The sequence below is a fragment of the Lagopus leucura genome, unplaced genomic scaffold, assembly GCF_019238085.1.
Source record: "Lagopus leucura isolate 7727_CA_CO unplaced genomic scaffold, USGS_WTPT01 Super-Scaffold_100012, whole genome shotgun sequence".
Lineage (NCBI taxonomy): Eukaryota > Metazoa > Chordata > Aves > Galliformes > Phasianidae > Lagopus > Lagopus leucura.
The window spans coordinates 4,285,364-4,303,612 of NW_024962267.1; the positions used below are offsets into that span (position 1 = coordinate 4,285,364).

Genomic DNA, 18,249 nt, shown 5'->3' on the forward strand with positions numbered 1-18,249 from the left:
CATTGTTCTGGTAGTTGTGGTTTCTTATCATAATTACATGAGATAGTCACAGCTAGGCTCACTGGTACATCAGAAAGGCAAACTGAACATTGCAAACATCACCATTCGTGCTGTAAATATTGCCATTCCCCCTAAGAGACTTGCCCCTTGCCACAGGGCAGATAACTCAGTCTCACACCTGCAGGCCAACTGCCACAATTCCTAGCACTCCAGCAGCTGGGCTTTGCAAAACTAGACAAGGATCTGACCCGCCTCTGTACCTAGCAATGAAATCTGCTACTGACCGACAACTACTTGGCCACAGGATCCAGTTTCAATTCAAAAAAGACAGAAAAAACAAAACGACACAGGAAAAAAAATCTCAAAAGAAACCCTGTGGCTTATCTCTAAATTTAAGACATCAGGTCTTCAAGCTGCTTTGCTGAAAGGAAATCATAGAATTCAAAAAGTTAGAAAATACTACTGAGATCATCTAGTGCAACCATCACCACCATGCCCACTACCCCACGTTCCCACATGCCACATCTACTCTTCTTGAACACCTCCAGGGATGGCAACTCCACTGCCTGCCTGGGCCACCTGTTTCAATACCTCACCACTCTTCCAAGAGAAGAAATTTTTCCTAATATTCCCCGGTACAACTGAAGGCAATGACAATCCCTCTCGACCTATTGCTGTTAGCTAGGAGAAGAGGCCAACCACAAACTCCTCTGAGGTCACTGTAGAGAGTGACAAGTTTCCTGAGCCTCCTCCTGGACAATCTCAGTTCCTTGGCTGCCCCTCTCAAGTCTTGTGCTCCAGACTCTAAATCAACTTCATTTTGAAGCAGAGCCCTGAAGGTCAGAAGGACACATACTAGAGAAAAACAAATAACCAACCAAACAAAAAAAGAAACAAGCAACACCCCAAAACAGTGTTTGTTGTTACAGAGCTAGCTCTGCAGCTAGAGCTAGAAATTGCTGCTCTTGGATCACGTCAAAGATACAATATTACTGCAGGCAGGCTGCTTCCACAACTAAATTCACAAACATTTGTCCACAACAAGAAACAACAGATTTGGAGGAACAGTTAAATGACCTGTACTGTATATACACATACAACTTATGTTTTAACATAAATAGAAACATCATAGTTGAACCAGCATTCTATACATTCATGTTACACACACAGATACTAGCTATCGTGAGTATATACGCTGGAGTGCCACAGATGGTGGCGTATGTATGGTAGCACAAGCGTACAGAATTTGTACTCATACACAGATAGTTGCATCTGTATATGTAATGCATCTATATGAATATATATACATACACAAGGCCTAACACTTGTGCACACTGTGTAGCCTGAGGTACATGACTGAAATCCTAGTGAACCACAGCACTTCACTTATGGTTAACCCACAGCACGGCAGACACAGCTTCCATCAGACTCTTTCAAAGGATGGGGCCGTGCTGGCACAACATGTGGAGGGCAGCTGATAGGTGGGAGAAGAGCAGGCGCAGAGCACTCCAACAAACACCTCAGGCATCACAGTGTAAGCTGAGGTGAAAGCCTTTGAAGATTCTGACCTGACATGCTGCAGTGCTGTCCCTGCACCAGTGTGTCTGAACTAAAAAAATTAAAAATCCAGAACGCTCAGGGCCAGAAAACTGCTGGCCCACAGTTACCCCTGGCCAGGGGGTCAGGAGCCTGGACCAGCAGCACAAGGCCAGAGATCCCCTGCAGAGACCCTGCCCGGTCCAAACCAGAGCAGTTGCTCAGGCCCAGGGCGGCTCTTAAACATCTCCAGAGACAAACTTCTGCAGCCTCTCTAAATGAGCAACCCACGACAGTGGCTGACCAACCTCACAGGAGAAGTCTTCCTACATTTAAGGGGGATTTCCTCCATACTGCGGCCCTGTTGCCAGTCAGTGCTTTCATGTGGCTTGGCCTCCATAGTGCCCAATTCAGCAGGAACTTGCATGCTCTCAGGATCGATCCCAATCCTGCTCTCCCCGGCCTGAGTACCCCTGCTCCAGCTGCTTCTCGCACGCATGTTACTCCCAACTGCTCACTCCTCACAGCCCTCATTGCCCTGTGCAGGGAGCTTCCAGTGCCCCACCTCCTCCTCTCAGTGTGAAGCAGCTGCTTACTGCCAGCCTATTTCTAAGGAGCACAAAGCACCGCACTGCCCACGTTGCATTACTACACCCCATGCACAGCCAGCTGTGATCCTCACAAGAAGAAAGCAGCAGTGCTTCACCTCTCCTCTTCCCACAAAAACAAGGGTGCAACTGCAGTGCAAGCTTTGTTTTTCCGATGGAGACACCCACCATCAATTCCAATTTCTGCTTTCTGACCCTGACTCACATGGACGTGGCAAAAATTCACAAACTCGAATTTAATTGCATACTGGATAAAGAGACACAAAGATATCCCTGTGCTCTCCTTGAACCATCGGTAATTTGATACAAATTCATACAGATAACACTCCACATTTTAGATCAACCTTACTGCTATTTTTTATACACTTTTAATTCTACTTGTGTAAAAAAGTAAGGGATGAAATCCACAGTAAGTCAACAGAACTCCATGAAACGTTCCTAGCATAGCAAAAGCAAGGAAGGTTACAGATAAAAATGTGAGAACAAAGACAAGCCTTCGTGCAGAGCAAATGCACCAGCTGAAAAACCATGGGGGCACACCAGCTGTGAGCTTCCTGCAGCATCCAGGTGAGCTCTGAGGAAGAGCACAGGACTGTGACTGTTGTCCTCTGAGCTGCTGCATTGGGACAATGGGAAGAGTCCCGCAGACAGCCCTGAGCTCCATGAGGTCTCCAAGTGGGCTCTAAGGAAGAAGGCAGGACTGGGACTGGTGTGCACTGAGCTGTGCCAGGACAAGAGAAAAAGGCCAACTGATGGCCCCAAGTGCCCTGCAGCACTCCAGGTAGAGTCAGAGAAGCTCCAAATGCAGCTGCTCCTTTATAGAAGCAGAGGACCGTGATTTGCGTGGGAAGAAGGGTTGGCAATCAGCATGAAGGCTCACTCCAGTTGCTCCTTCAAGACTTTTTTACAAGTTTGGACCATAAACCATTTAGAAGGACAATACAAAATCATAATTGTAATAAAAAAGCTAAACCAGTAAATGTGTCTTCATTTTTGGTACAGTAGTAGTGTGCACTGGGACTACTGTGATCCCTATTGTTCTCCCCAGCACCGAATGACTTTGCCCTCTGGGGTGACAGCCCAGCCAGCAGCTCCAGGCACACAGCAGCCCAGGGAAGACTGTGGGCTTGGCCTTTGCTCAGCCCTGGGCACACAAGGCTAAGGGGAGCTGTAGGGCAGCAAAGGTGCCCCCTCCATGTCCCCAGTGGTCTATGCAACTGCAGGAACTGTGATGGCTGCCAAGACAGAATTCCTAGCCCACCTGTGGCAGGCAGCACTCCAGCTGCTGGATGGGCTCAGCGCTCTGTCAGTGCCCAGCACTGCTGTAGGAAATGTGCCCAGGCAGCAGCAATAGGCATGAGGAGCCACAGAAGGAGATGGCTTGGAGCAGTATAGAACCTAGCATTTGTTCAGCTGTGATTAGTGACCCCCAGCTCTGCAGTTTCTTGAGATCTCTCTTCATGGCCTCTCTGACCTGGACGGAGGTGATGGCTCCTCCTGACTGTGTGTCATGATACAGAATACATACAGACAGTTTTGAAATAGGACATCTAAGGACAAGGGGCTTAAAGCTCATTGTTTTGGGTTTTTTTTCCTCCTCTTAACACAGTCATTCCATTATGATAACCTGACTACAAACAGCAGATGTATTTGAGTTGCAAAGCAAGAAACTCAATGATGGATTTTAACTATAGGCCAGAGACCACAAGAACACAGAACAGTACAGCTTCCCAGGAGCTCTTTTCTCAGGCTTATAGTCTTAAAAATGTGGGATTTTCCAGTCCAGTGGGGTAGGGTTATGGCAGTGGGTATGGGTATGCAATTGTACTCATGCTCAAAACTGACACTATAGAATATTCTGAGCTGGAAGGAATCCTTAAGGATCACTGAGCCCAAATCCTGGCTCCACACAGGAACATCCAAGATTCAAACTCTAGGTCCGACAGCAGTGTTCAAATGCTCCTTGAATTCCAGCAGCTCAGGGCTGTGCCCACTGGCCTGGGCCACCTGTCCTGTGCTCACTGCACTGTGGTGAAGAACTTTCTCCTAACACCCACCTGACCCCTCTGACAGCTCCATGTCATTCCCTCACATCTGCTCTGGGCTGAACAAACCCAGAATTCTCTGATATTTAACAAAACATGTTTCCATGGATTGGTACACAATCAGCAATTTCAAGGTGACCAAGAAAAAGCTGACACCTGGACACCAGCACGCAGGTGGAAAAGATGAAACCAGCACAGAATCATTTTGAGCAGCTGCAACAAACACCCAACTTACTGCATGTGGATACTGCTTTAAACTGCTACTAACTCACAGATGAGACCATTATAAACCAGTCTTAAGAACAGCAATATGGAAGCCAAGAAGGATCCTCAAACTGCTCTAAGACTGAGAAGCGTTATGATCTCCTGTAAGCAGCCTGCAAGCAGCACTGCAGCACAGTGTTATTAACCTGTGTTTGTACAGGGACAGAAGGGTTGTTGGCTTGCCCCATCAGCCACTGCTGCTGGTCAGAGTACAGCCGGGCACCCACATTTCAGGAAAAGACAGAAGTACAAGTCTGCCTACAAACAAATCAGTTTGATCCTGAACCAGCTCTGACCTTCCTGCTAATGTTACTGCTCACAAAATTGCCTTTGGAGGTGGAGCAAATCAGCACGCGTTCCGCATTTCAATCAGTGCAACATCCAAAACGAAAAGAAACATCACCACCGCATAATTAACGATGCCATCCCCAGCACTCTTGCAGGACCAGCGACGCGCTGAGCAGGGTAACATGGCAGAAACAGCAGAGCGACTGCCGGGCTGGCACGGGGCTTCGGCCGCCCGTTCCCAGTACAGCCAAGAAGACTGGGAGAACAGGGGCCGCGTCTGGCAGTTAATTTCATGAGAAACAACCACAAGCATCCATACAAAAGACAAGCAGCGCGGGGCCAGACCCACCACAGCACCGCTCCGAGCGCCGTGCTGAACGGCAGGGTTCAACGCTCCCATCACAGAACACGCGTCAGAACGTCCGCCATCACTCCTAATACCTTTTTCATCGATGTTCCGAGGTTTTCATTTGAGTACAGTACGAGCCTAACAAACACATCTCGTTGCCTCACACGCGCCCGACTACACGGACCTCGCCGCCGCGGCATCCCGGCTTCATTTCTGCCCCATTGGAGCACAGCACCTCTAGAGCCCGCTTTCCTCACGCCGCTCCGCGACCTTCCCCGCGCCGCGCGGTCCCGGAGGAGGCGCCCCTCAGCCCGGCCGCCATTTCCCGCTTCTCCCCCCTCGCTGCTTCCCCGGCCCCGCCTGCGGCTGCAGCCCCTCCGCCCTCCCGAGCGCCACCGCCGTACCTTGCCGGAGCCGGGCTTCTCCTGGAGCAAGCGTCGCCTGTCGCCAGGACAGAGGTCGGCGGCCGCCTCGGTAACGCCGGGCGGGGTCTCCTCTCCTCGGAGCCGCCCTCTCCTCCGCCCGCCGCCGCTGCGTGGGGCCGGGCCGGGAGGACGCGCGCCGCCTCGGGCACCTCCCCCGGCCGCGCGGCGGAGGAGGCCGCGGTGCGGATAGGGGCTGGGGGCGCGGCGGGAAATGGCGGTCGGGCCGGGCTGAGCCGAACGGGCCACGCGGGAGGAGCCATGAGGCTGCTGCGCGCCCTGCTGCGCTGCGCCTCCCCGGGCAGCATCCCGCAGCAGGTGGACTTCTACTCGCGCTTCTCCCCCTCGCCGCTCTCCATGAAGCAGTTCCTGGACTTCGGTGAGTCCCGCCGCAGGTGTCCCTGAGGGGCCGAGGCTTGAGACGCCGCCCCTCGCGCGCGTGGAGGAGCCGCGGGCCTCACGCCTGTGGCCCCGGAGCGGACGGTGCTCTGCACGGGATGGCGGGCCCGGCCAGCTCCTGCGCCGCGTGCCGCTGCTTAACGCCGGCCTCGTGGCAGAACCGGCTTCGGTTTCTGCTTCCTTCCACCAGAACGGAGCCCTGATGGCTCCTTACCCAGAGGCAAAAGTGAGGCAAGGTTGAAACTCAGCTGGAAACTCGAGATCCGGCTGTCACAGAGGTGGTTTGGTGTTCCGCCAAGCTGCAGCGCTGGGGAGAAGCCGGGGACAGCTGGTACCGATGACAGCTGGTACTTGCTAACGCGGCGACCGAAAAGGCACGCCGGTGAAGCCTGCTGAAAGCCGGCGGCACGCGGGCTTTACGGAGCTCAGGAAACGTGCAACGCTGGCGTAGCGCGCGGCTGGAACCATTGCGGCTGCTCTGCAGTCACGTGCCTGTCTGTCCCCAGCATAAACACCAAGGGCTGCGTGCTGGGGAATGTGTGCGAGAGGGAGCGGAGGGCAAACGCCAAGAGCCAGGCTGGGAATCTGGCCTTGAAAATGAATACGTTGGCAGCAGGATGCTCAGTGTGATTGATGCTCCATGCTAAAACTACAAATATCGCTCCCAGGGTTGAGGAGTGCTTGCAATGAAAAGGGATGTATTGTAGGCGCTGCTCTGCTTCCAAGGCTGTGCAGAGGAAGGTCTGCAAGTGATACTGGAAGGCCTTCATCAGTCCTGAGCGAAGGCCTTCATCAGTCCTGAGCCATACTGCAGTCAGTTCTGTTTCTGTAAGCAGAATAGCGTCATAAGCTGTATGTTAACCTATAACTAATAAACAACTGTACTGATCTTTATCTTTCTGTAAGTAAAACATAACTGAGAACCCCAGACTTCCTACATAGACGGATTTAAACAGATTCTTTTAAGTATCCTCTTACTTCATCTGTCCATTCATTGTTCGTACGTTACAATAAAATGTATCCCATGTTTACAATTCCAGATTTTTACAGGAATCTCGCTGTAGTCTTTGCTGCTATTGTATTAAGCAAAGAACCTTGCAATTCAAAGTGATTTTTGACCTCTGTTGTTTTACTACTAGAATACCAACACGATCATTTTTGCCTTAACATCATTATTTATTTTCAAGGTGTGGTATTTACCATGTCAAAAGGGAGGCCACTTTCTTGCTATTTCTACCTTGACATAAGGTAATCTTGAAAACTGTTGTTTTCAAAATCTGCTTTTCTCGTTTTAGTTCCAATCAGTCTAGTAAATGAAGTATTCTGTAAGCAAATTTTGGTCTTAATCTTACACGTCAGTTGTATCTTGGGTTTGGTGCACAGTGTTTTCTGTAGGAGCCTTATCAGTTCTTTGCATAGATTGTAACTGCATGGGGAAACAAAGCATTTGCCCGTTCACTGAAATCTTGTTTACCTTAAGCTGTCTTCTAATTTTGACCCAGGACTGTGATGTGACCTCTAGAAGCAAAGCTACTTTGCAGAATATCATTTGCCAAGTGCGTGGGGGAAATTCAAGATTTTGGTTTCATTCTTACACCTTCAATTTGACTAGTTCATGGAATTTTTACCTGAGAATAGGGAAAGGCCAGTAACAGTCATGTCAGAAATGCAACCTGACTAGGGAAAAGAATGAGGCTTCTGGGCAGAGCTTGTATGTAAACAGTGTGTAGTACTGGTAAGCGCAGTCTTCCCCAACTCTTCCCCTTGTCATATTGAAGGACTGAACTGAGCAAAAACACCAAAGAGATAATTCTTAGGAGTTCCCCGTTGTGAAACACCAAAACTGAGGTAGGTACTTCACAGCAGTACACAACCTAGTTAAGCTTAGATAACACTGATGTGGCATTACTGAAATGTCAGCATTTCTTATCCTCTTTGCCTCCCCCCTCCTTTCTGGCCTAGTAAAACAAGCATTGTGGAAGTGAATTTATGCCTTGACTTAATAACTGCATATAATTGATATATACACAGACTCCTGCAAATAGCTTCCCATGCTGGTTTGATTTGCTTTTCATGAATGACGTATCATTTCATCAGTGGTAGTTAGTCAGTGTTTGCTACACATGAAACAAGCAATTTAATTAGATAGAAGTGTTATTTAAAGTTGAATTATATGGGCCAGCAGTTCTTGCAGTAGTTACTCTTAAATATTCAAGATTGTCCTTATCATTACAGGTAGATTTCATTATGAGTTAACAGTTTTAAATATAAGTGTGCTGCTGCCTTGAAAGAAACATTGGCATACCACACTGTCTGAGTCAACTTTAAAACCTAACCAGAGGCCTCTTAGGCAAGAACATAAGGGTTTGTGTAGCACTTTACCATAAATGCTGACTTTATTCCAGTGCTGTCAAACGTGTTTTTTTGGTCCCAGGATCTGAAAATGCCTGTGAAAAGACTTCATTTATGTTTCTGCGACAAGAGCTGCCTGTAAGATTAGCAAACATAATGAAGGAAATAAGCCTGCTTCCAGACAATCTTCTCAGAACACCTTCAGTTCAGCTGGTACAGAGTTGGTAAGAGGTGTTACTTAATTCCTTCAAGGGTGACTTTCTTCATATACACAGCTGGAGAAGCAACTCATTAAATTCTACAGAAAGAAGTACTCAATATGCTCACAACATGAACATTGTATAGAATGAGTAAATATCCCAATGGGACAGAAACTAAATTTGAAGACTTGGGAAAAACAAAACAAAACAAAAAAAAACCTGCAGGAGCAATTAGATAACTGACAAGGGAATTAAAAATCATTAACTATTCATACAGTCATGTATGAGAATTCAGTAATAACAAAAATCCACCATAGCAGTGCTTAATAGAGAACTTACCTAAAATGAAGAAGCTAGCTGAAGAAACCAACTGTATCTAAATACACGAAATGTTTGCAAAAGAGAATAGGAACTTGTCTAAAAGACAGGTTATTGCAGACTGAGAGTGAGGGCGGAGAAAATAAACAATAGAAAGCTGCCAAAGCCAGAGCACAGCAGGATCAATACAAGGCTATTAAAATTAAAAAGCTGTCCTTTGAAAAGTAAAGTTTGCTTTTAAGTAAGGAGATTAAGCATTAATTTTTGCGAGATGGAAGCAAAACAAAGGGATTGCTTGGCAACTGCTAATGGCACATGGCATTGTGGAAAAGGCTTTTAACATTAGGAGAACAGTCTGCCATTGAATGAGTAGCGTTGATTTGGTGACTGAATATAACAAGAGATATCAGTGTAGATGAAGGCTCTGAATGAAACGTGAAAGCTTAAATTCTTGTGGTGCTAAATTATGTTGACAAAATGGAGAATTATTTCCACTTGGACAAATGCAAAGCAGAGAGCAATTTCCTCCACTTCTATGCTTACTCACAATCAAAAATTTTGGTGCAACTGTGGATATTTTTCTGAATGTCAGCTGATGGGCAAGAAGGCAAATAGTGTCAGAAACTGAGTAACCAATGTGGTAGAGGAGAATGTAACCACCACTGTGTTAGTCCGTTATTCCTCTGAATCACATGCAGTTTTCGTCACTCTGTCCTGAACAGAAAAGTCCAGGAGGGATAATCAAAGGGCTGGGACAGTTTCTATGCATGGGGAAATTCTTTGGCTTGGAGATGGCAGAAATATTTAAATCATGAACAAGTTGGGTAAATTTTCTAGAAACAGGAACCAACTAGGGCTGCAAATAAGTAATCAGCCATTGGGTTTAAAATGGAAGGAAGATTGTTTATGCATTTTAATTAAATTGTGGAACTAATTGCTCTGGAAATTTTGGAAGAAAACATCATGAATGCATTCAGAAATATCTAACAAAATTCACAGGTGATAGATCTGTCGGATACATCAAATAAAATCACTTAGATGCAGCCAGTCTTAGAATATTGCTAACCAAAGGGAACTAAGGAAGTATATTAGCACTAGTCTGTGTCATGTTTCTTTCCTTTAAAGGTATGTCCAAAGTCTTCAGGAGATCCTTGACTTTAAAGACAAAAGTTCGGAAGATTCAGGGGCTATTCACAGGTAAGGATCTGTCATATATATCAATATTAATGTTATATATAAAGACTGGCAGGAAAAAAAGTGGCTTAAAAAATTTCAACTATCTTTAGTCTCTAGGTAAGAATCACAGTAACATTATCCCTTACCCCCTGGAAGAATGGAACACTGAAACATGGAACAAAGCACTTTTATGCCATATCATTCTGCTCTTGGGGTTTTTTTTTTGTTTTACTGAAGAAGTTATGAATACATTAAATTTAACCAAATTTTTACCAGTTCTTTGCAATGTTGTCAGTGCTGTATGGAACTTTTCATCCGTGGATTGGATTTGATGATTATTGGCTGACCATAGCTACCATTTGATAGGCATGGGATAATTTGCATGAACATGGTTGGCACAATTTTTTCTTCTTTTGGCATTGATCAATAAAATAATGGTAAGTAAACAGTAAGTGTATGAATCATCACCACTGGTGGCACCATTATTGACTGTGTGCAAGTTGCATGGAGTTATTTATATGCTACAAAGACTGGGCTGCCTTCTCACTGCAGTAGGCAGACCCGTGGTACTTCTGTACACAACCGTCTTCATTTTCACGGGCAGATACTCAGTTTGCCAGAGGATTAAATTCACTTGGAAGTGAACACCTAACAATGTATTTATTTTAGTTTTACAGATACCGTGATAAAAATACGCAATCGGCACAATGATGTAATTCCTACTATGGCTCAAGGAGTAATAGAATACAAGGAGAGCTTTGGCATTGATCCAGTGACCTCACAGAACGTGCAGTATTTTTTAGACCGCTTCTACATGAGTCGCATTTCAATTAGAATGCTGCTTAATCAACACTGTAAGTGCTGCTGTTGAAGGGAGGGGGACGCAGTACCTGTAATATGTCAGTATTTTCCTTTCATTTTTAAGTGCTTAATACTTCTTAAACACTTATTAAAAATATTTATTAATGAGTCTTTTAAATACAGTGAAGATTAGAATTACAGATTGTCTTTAAATTTGCAAAAATGAAGATGTAAACTAGAATCGCAGAAATTATGTTGGATATAAAAAATACTGTCTTTTTTTGGCAGCTTTACTGTTTGGTGGAAAAATTAATCCAGCTCATCCAAAACACATTGGAAGCATTGATCCTAGCTGCAATGTTGTTGGAGTTATTAGAGGTAAATCCAGAGAAGAGTAAGACTTCTGAAAACTTGCATGAACAGAGTCTGAGAGCCAATACACATCTCGGAACAAAAATTTAAATTAAAGCATTTTTTTTTTTCAGTTTTCCCCCAGAAAACATTTTTGTGAGAAGATACAAAATCTCACTGGCAGTGCACAGTGTTTTCAATTATGCTTTTCTTCTTTGCAAACTGTAACGGGGAAAAGAAAAACCGGAGGGGGAAATGTAACTTTCTGTGTATTTCTTACAGACGGCTATGAAAGTGCCAAGAGTCTTTGTGATTTATATTACATGAGCTCTCCGGAACTTGTCCTTGAAGAGTTGAATAGTAAGTGAATGTGGGGTGAGACGCTTGCCCGAACGTAGTGATAGCTTCTTCTGCATTAGCTGGTAAAATGTTGTCTTTTCACTTTCTGTGTAGTTAATATGTAGAAATCTAATATACATTTGGATATTATGTCCTCTACTGCATACTTTTAAAAAAAAAAAAACCTGGCAGAAGGCTTCCCCTTTTCCATAGCACACACTTATACTTGCAGTCAGATACAGTCAAGTCTCTTTAAAAAAGTACTTGAATCCCCTGTGGTGACTTGAAAACATTTGCAACTGTATACCTGTGACCTCAGAGGTCTGCTGCCCTTCCCATGTCCTGCTGAATGCTAAAGACCCTTTCTAACACTGCTTCCTGGAGTGCCTCTCAAGGTAGTACAAGTTCAGACAGACCTACAAAAACAATCTAAATTGCTTCTACAAGTAAATGAAAAAGCCAATGCACTCTGGGCAGTGAAAGGTGTCCCTGCACATGGCAGTGGGGTTGAAACTAGATGACCTTCAAGGTCCCTTCCAACCCAAGCCATTCTATTAAATTTTCTTTCTCTTGCAAATTGTCTTAACAGTGCAAGTATACATGCTGAATTACTACATACAGGTTGCCCAGTTTTCCATTTAAATATTTAGACTTTTTTTTCTGCAGTTAAATCACCAGGACAGCCCATGCAAGTGGTGTATGTACCTTCCCACCTCTATCACATGGTTTTCGAACTTTTCAAGGTCTGTTGAATTACATTACACAATTCTTTTACAGAATTTGTTTGTTTAGTAAGATTGTATTTGTTTGATTTTTCTGAACCAATTCTAGATAGCAGTGTGTTTTTGCAAATGCAAGCTTTCAACATTTTAATGGCAGGAAAATACCTAAAAGCTGTACTGTTTAGGCAAATAATAACTGCATAGGAAGTGACTATCTGTCTCCTTTGCCTAACAACTGAAAACCTCTGACATCTTGAGCAGACAAAAAAAAAAGTCTTAAAGTGTATAAAGTTAATAAAGCAAGTGAGAACAATATTCCTAACTTTGGGGACACTTCTAACCTTTATAGCAGGCCCTATATTACTTTCTTCTAGGAGTTACTTTTATCCTAGACTTTTCTTGGATCTTTGTGTCCTATTGCATATAGAATGCATTATAAAGATTTCTACAAATAAAATTTAACATTAAAATATTTAAATGTTTATTCTAAATGGTTTTAATAACTCTAGCCTGTGTAATTCTAATAAATTATACAAACCTTGATACTGAATAAACCAGAAGAATTCAAAAAACTGTTTTAAAACTATATTTTCTGTCCCAATTCTGAAATATGTGATAAAATTAACTTACTTTCCTAAATTGATGTTTGCTTTAAAATAATAAACTAAGAGATAAGAATAGGCTTTAAGTTCTCGTACTTGAAAATTGCAGAATGCAATGAGAGCCACCATGGAACATAATGCTGATCGATGCATTTATCCTCCAATTCATGTACATGTCACCTTGGGAAATGAGGATTTAACTGTTAAGGTACTTACTTCTTGTTAATATTATTTCAAAGGTTATTTTGATTATTGTTTTGCTCATGCCTAGCTTGTACATGACCATGACTGAAAACAAAGCAGCATCTTTCTGCAGCTGTCATGGCAGCATTTTGTAAGCCAAAGTGCTCTACTGAAGGTGTGAAACAACTCAGAAAAGGGAAATGAGCACTGTGTATTCCATGACAATTAAATCTGCCTGAAGTACAGTTTTGCAGACTAATATATTTTTCATATGTACAACATTGATTTGGATTTCAAAGATCAGTAGCAAGCATTGGCATAGGTCTAATTAACATCTAGTAAAGCAACTCTTTGGACTTGCTCCTTCAGCAGTGAGTTGTAATATATTGTCTTTCATTGGAAGTAGTTCCAAATAATAAAGGTGAAAATGCACAGAACCTGTCACTTGTTGAAATTAGTAGATATAAATATTGATTTCAGACAAAACAGTTATGAACAAGATAAAAGCAATGCAAAATTTAAGTAGAACTTTCAAGAGATTCTGGATATTTTTAATGATGGTGTTTTATTCAGTTGGTTTATATAAGGAATGATAGGGAAGAATTCATCTGTTCATTGCTCTAGCTGAGAGATGGGAATTTAAGAAGACCATCATTTTCTAGGGACAACTTTGTATTATATTTTACCTGAATTTTCTCTGGATCATTGTTTGAGAGATGCTGTCTTCTATAAAACTGCATTGAAGAATGTAATACTATGTGTTTCTTCTTGTTCCAGATGAGTGATCGTGGTGGAGGTGTTCCTATGAGGAAAATTGACAGACTATTCAACTATATGTATTCAACAGCACCACGTCCACGTGTTGAGACATCTCGAGCTACACCTTTGGTATGTAAATCTTTTATACCTTGTCATTTTGAATGTGAGTAATAATCACAAAAGAAACCATTCAGCCAAAGCCATGAAGTACTGGTTTTAAACAATGTGTATGACCATTTGGATGTTACAGCTTAATTCAAATATTTTTTTCAAATTGTATGAAATCCTAAATCACTGACAGCTATTTAAATGTAAAGATTCTGTTTTTCTATATCAAACATAGAGATGAACTACATCAAGCAGAACAATTAGCTATACTGCATACAAATGCAGGACTCTGAATTCTTCTTGTGACCACTGGAAGACAGGGGGGAAAACAACACTATAGCATCAGTTTTGAATCAAATCCATAGTTTCAGCTGTGCTATGTGGTCAGTTGTACCATTCCCCAGTAAGAGTGACGGTACACAGATATGATGGGGTAGATGAAGAATCTACTTCAGCCTCATGATCTCATGTGAACTTAACAGATGCACGAGAAATACAGTAAGAAGCTCTGAACAGCTTTCCTGAATTTGCTCTCTCTGATAGCAGCACTGAAAATGTAGCATTTGTTGTTAGGGAGTTTTAACAGTTTTCTGCCCTTAGATGACTGTGCAGCTCACTAGGTAACAGGTCTTTACATAAAACCAGGGTAGTATCCTTTGAGAAATTCTTTCTCAAATACAGTAGATTAAATACTTATATGCTTCAAAATTCAGGCTGCATCCTACACTACAGACAGGGCTTGACAGAATTGTAGCACAAGCTATAAATTCCCATTAGTTTCTTCTTGAACGTTTTTCTGTATACTGATGATGAAACGTAACTGACTTAAACGCTGTAAGATCAGCAGTGCTGTAAGGCACTCAATACAGTTTATTGTTGAAAAAAAGCTACTAAAATACAAGAACTGTTATCTAGCAGCTCTGTCTGTCTAAGGAATAAAACAGTTTTCTCCTCATACTCACAGGTTAACAGTGTTTTTTTCCTCTTTCTGGGGTGAATTCCTTACTGTCAAACATTACTCTTAGACCCTCTGTTTACCTTTTAAATTAAAAGCCACCAAAACCAACTACTAACTGATGCTGTTAATAAAAATATACTTTTTCTCCTGAATCAGGCTGGATTTGGTTATGGCTTGCCCATATCACGCCTGTATGCACAATACTTCCAAGGAGACCTGAAACTGTATTCTTTAGAAGGTTATGGCACAGATGCAGTTATTTACATAAAGGTATGATATAGAATTTCACTTTACTGTTTTAATTTTATCGTCAATTCTATTAGTGAATCTTTGTTATTTTTTCCATTAAAAAAAAAAATTTGTTATGGTCTTATCTGTTTACAGGCCTTATCAACAGAATCAGTGGAAAGACTCCCTGTCTATAATAAATCAGCCTGGAAGCATTATAAAGCAAACCATGAAGCAGATGACTGGTGCGTGCCAAGCAGTGAGCCAAAGGACATGACTACTTTTCGCAGTACATAGCTTTTTGCTCAACAGTTCGTAAGGTGTATGTATGCCATGTGAAGGGAATTTAAAAGACCCTGGTTTATATCAAGATGCTGAGCCACATTTGATCTGTGAAAATCATTCTAAAGGGAATAACAAAGCTTAAATCTATTACTTTCTTTCCTGGAATTGAAGAAAACAGTAATAAGCTGTTCATACTTTTTACAAAGGTTGTGCTTAATTTGTTCCACCTTCTATTAATGACTACTTTCTGTAGTTAAATCAAGGGAGCAGTACTTTCAAGTTTTATAGAGACCAATTTCGTATAGAAATAGATACCTATTTCGTATCTACTGAGAAATGTATTAGGTCATATGATTACATCATTTTTTTTAATGGAACTATTGAAAAAGCTTACCAGAGTATTTTTCCATTATGCAGTGTTAGAAGATTAATGAAACACTCATTTAATAAACATTAAGGAGCTTGTTGCTGTACCTTTGCACCTGTATGGAGCTTTCTATTTCTTGATTTTAAGTATGCTGAAGCCTAATTTTGCAAAGTTGGAAATGTTAGCTATACACTAAACATTTTTTTCACAGCTTTAGAAACCACACATAGGTCTTTAGGAATAAATAAAAAATAAATAAAATAGATTACAAAAAACAAATCAGTTCTAGCTGCTACCACTGGTATAATGCATCTCAGGTAGGTGGTATCGGTAATATTTCTTTGGTAGTAATGTGAATATTTGATGTGTGATAAACTTACCTTTTCTTGATCATTGTGAATTAGTAAGTAGTGTTTGCTGGTGTACAGTAAAGGCTTGCTGTCTTACATTTCCTTATATTTCTATAGGTAATATCAAACCACAGTATCGGTGTTCTAGCCCTACTGAGATCTCAGACTCTGGGGTAGGTCAGGTTACAGCTGTAAATTAAAAATATTTTTTAATAAACATTTTTTAGAATTTATTGTTAGTAGGGAACCTCTAATACTTGGATAATAGAAACTACTTTCTCAGGAGTATTTTAAAATATGTGGAATTAGCAAGTTTTGACAATACCTTTGTAGTTGTGGTGGGCTTCTGGCTTCATTTATCTAGTAGCTTGAGGTCATGCTGTAATGCGAATAAGCTAAACGGAATATGTTCATCAGGCAAAAGCAAACTGTCAGAACACTGGGGATTGACCAAGCATTACATTTCAGGTACACAGTCCTGTAAGGGATTCAGCTTCTCTTAATGGCTAGTGTTCCAGCTTTGTTGAAGTCAGACTCACCTGTTTTGTATTTTTGTATAATTCCTGAGCATTTTAGGAGTGAAACAGTTAAAGACCTTTAGAATTAAGCCTTTTCCCTCAGGTAACTCATTGCATATACTCTTGCAATTTAGTCATGCAGCAGACATGCATAATTGCTCTCAGAAAGTGTGAGCCTAAATTTTACTAGGTTACTGGCACTGTTCAGAGCACAAGGTGAGATACCACAAGTGAAGGGCATAGCTGGTACATGAGAATGTGCAGTCACGCTGTTCTAGCTGTTGCTGAGCCAGGCTAAAGATTATCACCAGCTGCTCCCTAGTGTCAATGCGAAACAATAAAATGCTTTTATACTCTTTTCAAGCTAACATGTGTCACTTTAACAGGAGGAAGTTACAGAATGGCTACATATGTAGTTAAACTAACACTCTGAGGGAGGATTAATTAATCCTAACTAGAACAGTACAGTTAACTGCTCCACTCAAGCTTGGGGGCACTTAAGTCCCTGTTTTATTTTCTTACAAAGACATGAGTTCGTGACCGAAATCTCTTTCAGTCTGCATGGCTAAAGTGAGGGGAAGCTACAGCTGCTCTCTTCAACCCCAGAAGATGAATGTGAGAAATTCTACATATTGTAAAATGGGCCTTGTATGAAAGTTAGAGGGAGTGTTTGCAGCTATTATTACATTTGCTGAACTAAAGCTTAAAGTTACAACAACAGTTTTAAAAATGGCTCTGAAGCTGAACATTCTTCTAGCTCTCTTGCTGTTTTAAATATTTGAATAACTAAATTGAGCAAGCTTAGTAATATCTGGAAATCAGAAGAAACATTTCTGAAGAAAAACAAAGTCACTTTTTCGCTATGAGGTTGTTTAAACATTGGTATTGAATGGTGGTATTGAAATAAAAGCTCTCTCATGCTCTCAGCTAGCTCCCTATTGAATTCTGATTATTAGAAAGATTTGCCCTGTAATTATACTTCTCTCTCCTTGCCCAACACCCCAAGTGATCGTGGTAAAAACACAAATGTAGCAGTATAGTGCTTTACAGCATTTAACCCTACTCATGACTTTGATCTATTAGTTTTGATTTAAATAGAAGTTCAGAAGGTAATATTTTTAATGTTTTTCATTGCTGTAACTGCAGTCATCATTAGCACAGTTTATAGTGAAGTAGTATACTAGCTCAGCTATCAGAGTGCTGAGATTAATAGTTTTGTATGAAAATGAACTCAGTCTTGCACTGTAAAATTAATCTTCATTTGTGTTAATTTTTCTGATTTATTCATTAAAAATATTTTTGAAATTACACTTTTGGTTGGGTGATTTTGTTCATAACTAAACAAGTTCTGTAGAAACAGACTTCCTATTCAGGATCTCACAGATGTTGCAATCTGTGGTCTGCGATAATCTGTTCTTATGCTCAGGTGCCAGGTGAATTTAGCATCTCTGCTATGGCCCCAAGTTAGCTGCAACAGCCCTGTATGCAAGCAAGCCACGATTTCCACTAGTCTCCTTCCTGAGAAACAAGCTCTTCACTGGGTGCAACCCTGAGCTCAGAAGACTGAAAGAAAAGAAATAACACACAGATGTATTCCCTGCTCTGACTGAAAGCACTTAATTGAGAAACAGACATCCTTGACTGGAGTAAAGAAAGCACAATTTCAGTTGTGCAATTCTAAGAATTTGATAATTCCGTACTTCTAGTTCCCTTCTCTTTAT

The 18,249-nt window shown here is 42.0% G+C and overlaps 1 protein-coding gene across 2 annotated transcripts; it reads left to right on the forward strand.

The window, feature by feature from the left end:
* Nucleotides 1–5,726: 5,726 nt before the first annotated feature.
* On the forward strand, nucleotides 5,727–17,836 carry PDK1 (pyruvate dehydrogenase kinase 1). Of its 2 annotated transcripts, XM_042874217.1 has the most exons (12): nucleotides 5,806–5,891; nucleotides 7,099–7,159; nucleotides 8,346–8,487; nucleotides 9,907–9,978; nucleotides 10,627–10,811; nucleotides 11,047–11,136; nucleotides 11,392–11,469; nucleotides 12,115–12,191; nucleotides 12,882–12,980; nucleotides 13,733–13,843; nucleotides 14,937–15,050; nucleotides 15,165–17,836. In XM_042874217.1, exons 3-12 carry the CDS (start codon nucleotides 8,378–8,380, stop codon nucleotides 15,303–15,305), a joined length of 1,077 nt encoding a protein of 358 aa, XP_042730151.1. In that variant the 5' UTR covers nucleotides 5,806–5,891; nucleotides 7,099–7,159; nucleotides 8,346–8,377; the 3' UTR covers nucleotides 15,306–17,836. The 2 variants fall into 2 exon arrangements, with proteins under 2 accessions (XP_042730148.1, XP_042730151.1); XM_042874214.1 differs by lacking the exon at nucleotides 7,099–7,159 and having other exon boundaries at nucleotides 5,727–5,891.
* Nucleotides 17,837–18,249: the final 413 nt, after the last annotated feature.

Coding starts and splice junctions, on each gene's coding strand:
- PDK1 (XM_042874214.1), top strand. CDS start 5,774: ATGAGGCTGCTGCGCGCCCTGCTGCGCTGCGCCTCCCCGGGCAGCATC. Junction 10,812..11,046: donor AATGCTGCTTAATCAACACT/GTAAGTGCTGCT, acceptor TTTTTTTGGCAG/CTTTACTGTTTGGTGGAAAA. Junction 12,192..12,881: donor TGGTTTTCGAACTTTTCAAG/GTCTGTTGAATT, acceptor TGAAAATTGCAG/AATGCAATGAGAGCCACCAT.